Source organism: Catharus ustulatus, chromosome 8 (genome assembly GCF_009819885.2).
Source record: "Catharus ustulatus isolate bCatUst1 chromosome 8, bCatUst1.pri.v2, whole genome shotgun sequence".
In the NCBI taxonomy this organism is placed as follows: Eukaryota; Metazoa; Chordata; class Aves; order Passeriformes; family Turdidae; genus Catharus; species Catharus ustulatus.
Genome location: NC_046228.1, coordinates 16,483,606 through 16,491,465, shown reverse-complemented (window position 1 = coordinate 16,491,465; position 7,860 = coordinate 16,483,606). Strand labels below are relative to the sequence as shown.

Here is a 7,860-nt window from a genome sequence, read left to right as displayed (position 1 = left end):
AAAAACCCCTACATTTATTACTGAAAGCAGCAAAGGCACATTTGTTCCTCTGGGAGGAATCGCTATGCTGCATGTTGCTGGCTCCTCACAGCGGAGCAGGGGCGGGTCACGCCCAGCCACGCGAGCCGCGTCCCTCACGCTGCACCGCCCCTGGGCCGGGCCCGCTCCGCTCCCGGATGGAGCCGCAGCACCGCGGCCCGGCGCTGGGAGGCTCCCGCCGCGCGCCTGCGCACGAGCCCGGCGGTGCCCGGATCCCTCCGCCGGGCGCAGCGCCCGCCCGGGAGCGCGTGCGGAGCCCCGCGGGCCGTGAGGGGCGGCGGGGGCTGCGCGGGGCCCGGCCCGGCCATGGCGGGGCGAAGGTGCGCGGGCGGCGCGGCCGCTATGGCTGAGGCGCCGGGCTGCGGCGCGGCGGCGGCCGAGCCGGCCCGGGAGCTGTTCGAGGCCTGCAGGAACGGGGACGTGGAGCGGGTCAAGCGGCTGGTGCGGCCCGAGAACGTGAACAGCCGGGACACGGCGGGCAGGAAGTCCAGCCCGCTGCACTTCGCCGCAGGTACCGGGGCAGGGGGAGCCGGGGGGCAGCGCCGCCTCCCCGGGGCGCCGGGCCGTGCCGTGGGGCAGCGCCGGGCCGTGCCGTGGGGCAGCGCCGGGCCGGGCCGTGGGGCAGCGCCGGGCCGCTCGGGCCTCGCCGCTCGGGCCGGGCGCAGCGCGGGGGGTCCGAGAGCTCCGGTGGCCCCTGAGCATCGCCCCCGCCCCGCGGCCCTGCCGGGCGCCGGGACCGAGCCGGTGTCACCCCCGCAGTGGGGGTCGCCGGGCGGTACAGCTGCGTCTGCTCGCCTGTTCCCTTTTTTTTTTTTTTTTTTTTTAAACAAACCTCATCTGGCTTTGAGGACACATCTGGAGTGGGGTTTATGCTGTTCGTGTTGGGACTCGTGAGCTCTGACGGGGACAGGTCCCACGTACAGTTCTCGTGGATCTCAGCAGGCCTGTGCGTTTTTAGAATTGAACTCATAAAGGTGCTTGTCAGATAACACCGTCTCTAGGCGTTTTGCCTTCTTATCTTTGACAAATGGACTTTGTTAATTCAGGACGTAAGTAAGCAAACAACTGACATCACAGGACAACTGCTTTCACTGGCAACAGGCCAGAAGATTGTATCCCACCTTTTCAGACAAAGACCTGACTGTGACAGTTGTTTTCATGTTGGTTGTTTTGGTTTAATTGCAGCCTTAGATGCAAGGCTGACAGGCTGCAGGAATCAGCAGCTTCTTTTCAGCTGAACAATATGGATAGCAACAAAGATGTTTGTTTCTTTATTAGATTGTCTTGGTAAAGGTTTCTGCTTCAGGTGTCCTTTCCTCATGTTAAGCGGTTGACTCAGACTTAAAAGGTCTAAGTTCTTGAAAGCCTCCTCAGGACTGCAGTACTTCATAAATTCAAGAAGCTTGATCAGCAAGAGAGCTCAGGAGACAATTTAAAATATCCTGTCAGAGGAAAACAATTTTGTAGCTGATTTTTTATATGCAGCAATCCTGCCTGTCCAGTTATAAACTCTGAACTTCTAAACAACTGTGTATGTTTTAGAGCATTTTGGAGAAGTGAGGAGTTGTTTTTATTTGCTTTTTGTTAGTTCGGGGGTTTTTTTTGCCTAAGATGTTTCACATTCACTGTAATGATTTAGTTTATGTCTCTGAACAGGGGTGATCTGTCTTGGCTTTAAATAACTCCTGATCTGTAGAAATAGTTTTTTTTCTAGAAATGCAGAGCCGTAAGTTCATGCAGTTGTTAGATTTCTAATGTTAATCAGGTTGGTGTGTAAATGGGAGACGCTTTTGTCATGCCTGAGTGTTCTTCAGTCTTGGTACAGAGAAATTAATTGCTCATGTCCGTGGCCTGTAGGAGATGCTGAGAGTTTCTGGTGAACATGTGACAGAAAACACTTGTGTGATTTCTCCATGGAACTCTCTTCAGCGCCTCAGGTTCTGCTGTTGTCAGCCCACCTGCAATAGACTCTGTGTGAAAGGTGGACATAAGTAGCTCTTGGACTTGGGCCTGACTGGTTTTGTTTGGTTTTGCCTTTCCCCTATTATTCACTGTTGGAGTAATACTCATTGCTTTTGTTTTTGCCTCTAAAGGAGTCGCATTCCAGGAAGTAAAAAGCAAAAATCTGTTGTATTCCTGCTTTGTTTATCCTAGTTACCTGGGTGTTCTTGGAAAATACATTACAAAACTTCTCTGACTAGTTTCATTCAGTTTCAAGACTTCTTTTATGGAGGAGCTTGAGCTGAAATACACCATGTTTTGTATTGCCTTTTTTTTGCCTTTTTTTAGTGGCATTCTGGGTCTGAACTTAGGTTCTGTTTTTACATATTTTTCCAGATCCTACCTAACAATTAAAACAAATACAATAAAAAAGGAAAAAAAAAAGAAACCCAATCCTCTTTTTCCATGTGTCAGTTTATAAAGGTGAATTTTGAAGTAAAAGATGTTAAAAAAAAAAAGGTTCAGGCTCTTCCTGGAAATATGTCATTATCAGAAGTAACACATATTGGAGGTTACTGTTTGGATTTTTTAGTACACAGGTGTGCATGTGATAGTTAAGTTATCTTGGAGGTTTTGTCAAGAACCCACCACCCTTCACAATAAAAGAGGCTCCATCCTCTCCCATCATAAGCTGCAGATGCTTCATCAAGTCAGTCTTTTTCATCACAGTGTGTGTCAAAGTTCAAAATATCACACGGTTTTAAGGACTTGGCAGGTACCAAAATGCCCTTCCTTCAATCTAAAATTAATGAAGATTATGATCACCCAGAGTAGGGGAAAAGGATTTGAGCTAAATTCTTTCTGTAAGCTTTTTATCCCATCAAGAGTTGAATGTCAATTATGGCATACAGTGACTGTAAATAAATACCTTTTTAAAATTATACACCGTTGTACATTTCTACTATGATTAATAATTGGGATTTGTCAGCAAAAAGATTATAACTTCCCACAGAGCAAGTGCAGTGAGCTGCTCAACTGTCACAGGTGGTAGAAGGGTGTCAGTGGAAGGTCCCGAGTAGCCAGCCTTTCTTTTTGGCAATAAAAAACAAAGAGTTCCTGATGATAGAACCATTACTTTGCACAGTTGAAAGCTGTGATCCCTTTTAGGTGATCTCTTGATAAGCTGAAGAGCTAAATAAAACCCCAACCTCTTAAAAATTGCCGCGTTGGGGTTTTTTAAAGTGTTGAAATAGTTTTTACTGCAGCCAACTAATGATGAAGAGGAATTTTTAGAGTAGGCAGTGAGTGCCTTCCTGTGATAGCAAAGGCTCCCCTATTTCCACTCTCAGGGAAAACAACAGAGGCCACTGTGCACTGTGGCCACTTCCTCTGTACTCATGCATCCTTTGGAAAGTAATGGGAAAATAATTCCCCTTCCATATATGGTGCCCTCTTGTACAGATGCTTCCCCAAGGAAGTCAGGAATCCCTGCTGTGCACTCAGTGCTGGAGAGAAATTACAAAAATCGATGTGATACAAATGAGTTAATTCCATGGGCATTAAATTAGCTGCTGTAGGTGAGGGGTATTGCTGTCCTTATGGTACTGAGTAGATGCAGGCTTCGCTGAGAGAGAAGCTGTGGATTGCTCATGAATTGTATCTGATTGAACCTCTGTACTAAATAGAGGGATCCAAGGCAATTCTCTAGGCCTGTAATAAGGTTTTCTACAGCTGGTTTTCAATTCTGATGTTGATTCCTGCTGAGGTATTTTACCAGTAAAATCATTGCTTTACATCAATACTTTTGAGAGGTAGGAATGCCTTCTGCGCAAGAATGAGTGGTTTAGCTACCAGATAAGTAATTTGTGGACAAAGAATTTGATCAGTTTTTTCTAACATAATTGCAACAGTCCTGGAGAACATTTCTTGGTACTGAAAGAAAATACCAAGCAGTCTGTCATCAAATAACAGTTTTGATTATGTGTTTGCAGGACTGTGGCACATGTGAAGGTCTCTTTTGAGTAGTTTCTCAAGATAATTTAGTATGTTTTGAGTATAGATTCAGACTATAAACAGAATTTCTTGAAAGCTTGCAGAAGCAAGAAAAATATCAGGATATGTTTAAGAAAAATAACAGTATTTGTAATACTTAGAATAACTAAACACACTTAAGAATGAGAAACATGATGCATATAATGTAATATAGAGAATATGGCGGCATGGGTATAGCTACTCATATTTTTTTTTGGCAGCAGAAATATGCACGCATGTGCAGTGAATATGATTTACTGTGCCTGTGCAGATAAATTGGTTTTGCATGGACCATGTATCTGATCCAGTTCTCATCCCAAGTATGCTGAGCTCCTGTTCTCTGTTAGGAGAGGCATGGTGGGTAAGTGTCATGGTGAGACTCAAGAGTTAATTTTCTGTAGGATCTGTGGTTCTGTCTTAGGCAAGGTGCTAGTAAGCTAAGATTTGTATTGTTAGTATTGTTAGTATTTTGAAGAAACACATCACCAGTATTGTATTTTGAAGAAGCACATCACCAGTATAGCCTTGTGACTGTTACTGGAAAACACCTTGAAGTTCATCCTGTGATTCAAAAGTTTGACATAAAATGATTGTTACAATAATGACGATCCTGTGGTGGCTGTGGTTCCTTACCAGACTTTTGAGGGAAGAAGAGTAAAGTGAGAATTTAAATTGTAGTATTTATGAGTGCTTGTCCAGGCCTTTCTCCCTGACATATACAGCTTGTCTACAAGATCTTCTCTTGACAAGTGGGATCCAGAAATTGCTTAATAATGGCAGTGGGGGTTTTGGGAGCTCCACGTGGTGAAAGTGCTTCTTGCTCCAGAAGAGGGATTAACTGAAGTCAGATTCAGTGAAGAACATGCTATGACAACCTTCAGTCATGACTAAGTTAAGACTGAAAGTTCAGTTATAGCTGAAATCTGACACTTGTATGCTTTGGTGACTTTGTCACTGAAATGCTTTGTTGATATCAGGAATATCCATCATTTCTAGGTTATGGTTGCAAGGACTTAAACCTACCATGGTCATTATATGGGTGATCTGTAGCAAAGTTTAAATTTACTGCAATCTGGATATCAGTGGTGTTGGCAACTTCATGGTTATTCCCTCTGAGGGGAAAGCTCAAGACTTCATCCAGATCTTGATCTGTTCAGGAAAACAGTTTGTAACTCAGGTATTTAGAGCAAGGAAGGCCAAATCCTGCCCATGAGTTATTTCACAGAAGGTACTTGTCGGAAGACTGATACGTAGCAGCTGAAATATGACTCTTACCTGCCCTGAGACCCACAGAGACATTCATGGAACCTTTGAGGTGGCATTTGGAACATAACCAGATGGGTATAATGGCTACAAGCAGAAATCCTGGAGTATTGGGGCCTCATGTGGACATATTGGAGCAAATGCAGATACACTTTGATGTGCTAGTTCATTTGCCATTATATAAGAATGCAAGATACAGCTGAAATTTGAGGGAACCCTATTGAGATATTGTTTCTGTAATCTTCAATATTATTTTTCTGCTGGGTTTAATCTAATTTTTAAGAGTTTCAGAAACATCCTTAGAGTGTAAATGCTTCTGTAGTAAAGCATGCCACTTGTGATTGTCTTTAGGAGTGGTTACTGTTATTGAAGTTTGTTGGCTGAATGTGTACGTTTGGGGCAGGAATTTCTCTTACCCCACCCTGAAGCCTTTTCTCCCTTTTCCTTTTCCAGGTTTTGGTCGGAAGGATGTAGTTGAATATTTACTTCAAAGTGGTGCCAATGTCCACGCGCGAGATGATGGAGGCCTTATTCCTCTTCACAACGCTTGCTCTTTTGGCCATGCTGAAGTTGTCAATCTGCTCTTGCGGCACGGTGCAGATCCTAATGCTCGAGATAATTGGAATTACACTCCCCTTCATGAAGCTGCCATTAAGGGGAAGACAGATGTCTGCATTGGTAATTTTCTCCCACTCTTCCTGTGACTGACTCACTTGTTTTCACTGTGAAAAATCAAGAACCTTTTAAAGGTTTTCATTTTCACTTTATGGACCTATGGCTGATACAAGGGTTAAAAGTAAACAACTTTCATAAACTTCAATTCATATGTCACTGTTACAAGATACAAGTTTTTGGATCTATTTTGTATGATTGTCTACCTATAAAGGTTCACATTGGCATCATGGGGGAAGTGCTTTAAAGTGACATGGTGGAGCTAAATTCTATTTCAGCCTAGACTTTTATACTGCCTTCTGCTTCTGATCACAGTGCAGTGGAAAGAAAAAAAAGTGATCTTAATAATGGATTAATTCTGTCTTATGTGTAGCAGCTGTGTTAAATTAGTTAAGGATGGGAAAACTTCAATTATCTTGACTACCTATTTTACCTATTCAGTTCTTGAGAGGAGCTCTTTAAGGAAGAGGTAGAAAGTAAGACATGTAGTCAAGAAACATCTTGATTGTGTGGTTTACGGCAATTTACTTTAAGAGAGTGTAGAGCTGTAGAGTGCTGTAAGATAACATTGCCTGTTGGGCCTGAATATGAGTGCAACATGTATAGCCTGCCACTGCTGTCTGCAGGTTAGGACAGCACAGGATTTGGGGCTGCATGCTCTGGAGCTGATGGAAAATAGCTGCTGAGTTTTCATAGTGGGTCATTCACAAGCTTTCAGCTGGGATTGTCTTGTGTCAGTCTGTGGTTGTTCTCTTTCTGATTTGCTTTTTTCTCTTAAAATGTGTCTAGACATGTTTCACCAGATACTCTGGTCACAGATGACATTGCAGAATGCTGACATTAAAAATTTGAAAAAGGGAGTTAGGATGTTTCTTTTGTTGCTTTCAGATTACAGTAATGATATGTCTCATAAACCTTGTGTAGTAGAATTGTTTTCTCATGGAAGACTTTGGCATTTTTGTAGTACTGTTGCAGCATGGTGCTGAACCAACCATCCGGAACACAGATGGAAGAACAGCTTTGGATTTAGCAGACCCCTCTGCAAAAGCAGTGCTGACTGGTAAGTGGTAATCTTTAGATTTCTTTATGACTAGTAACCATTGAACTGATGCAACACGGTAGTTTGGGGCTTGTCTTTTTGATACTACTTAAACTTGTCTCTGGTCTATAATTCTAAGTAGAATTAATTCCCTTATGGCTTTCATCATCTCAGTCGTGGCATGTTCTGGATAGTTTGTCATGCTAGTTCAGAAATGAACTGTCAGATTTATAGAATCATAGAATGGCTTAGGTTGGAAGGCACCTTAAAGATCATGTCGTTTTGCCCCCCTGTCAAGGGCACACACATTGACTAGACCAGGTTAACCAGATCCCATCCAACATGGCCTTAAAAATGGGCAGGCCATGTTTTAAGGCATGGGCCTTAAAAAATCCAGGGGCAGGGAATCCACAACTTTTCTGGGCAGCCTGTTCTAGTGCCTCGCTACTCTCTGAGTAAAGAGTTTCCTCCTAACATTTAATCTAAATTTGTCTTCTTTTGATTTAAACACATTTCCTTTGTCCTATCAATAGCTGCCTGTGTAAAAACTCACCCTTCCTCTTTTTTAAAAGCTCCCTTTAACAACTGAAAAGAGTATTTGTAAGTATCTAGCATTTATGTTCTCTAAAATTTTAGAAGAGGAGGAAAAGTAGTGAACTTCACATATAGATATTTTTTTGACAGCTAAAGAATACTCTTTTGTCTTCTAGGTGAATACAAGAAAGATGAACTCTTGGAGAGTGCCAGGTATGTATATTTGGAAAATAACTGGAATTAGTTATATTTGCAGAATTTTGTGTAATTAATGTATAGATATATAGTCTTTGGAGCTTGCATTCCATCTGGATGTTAAGCTTTGTCTGTTTTTTGTGAGT

At 43.2% G+C, this 7,860-nt stretch overlaps 1 protein-coding gene across 1 annotated transcript in view; it reads left to right on the top strand.

Moving 5' to 3' along the window:
- The first annotated feature begins 244 nt into the window (after nucleotides 1-244).
- The window catches only part of TNKS2 (tankyrase 2), a 29,606-nt gene continuing 21,990 nt past the window's right edge, over nucleotides 245-7,860 (top strand). The window contains exons 1-4 of the mRNA XM_033065879.2: nucleotides 245-550; nucleotides 5,728-5,952; nucleotides 6,911-7,006; nucleotides 7,696-7,732. Coding sequence (XP_032921770.1) covers nucleotides 346-550; nucleotides 5,728-5,952; nucleotides 6,911-7,006; nucleotides 7,696-7,732 — 563 coding nt within the window. The 5' untranslated portion in view covers nucleotides 245-345. The remainder of the gene's footprint in view (nucleotides 551-5,727; nucleotides 5,953-6,910; nucleotides 7,007-7,695; nucleotides 7,733-7,860) is intronic.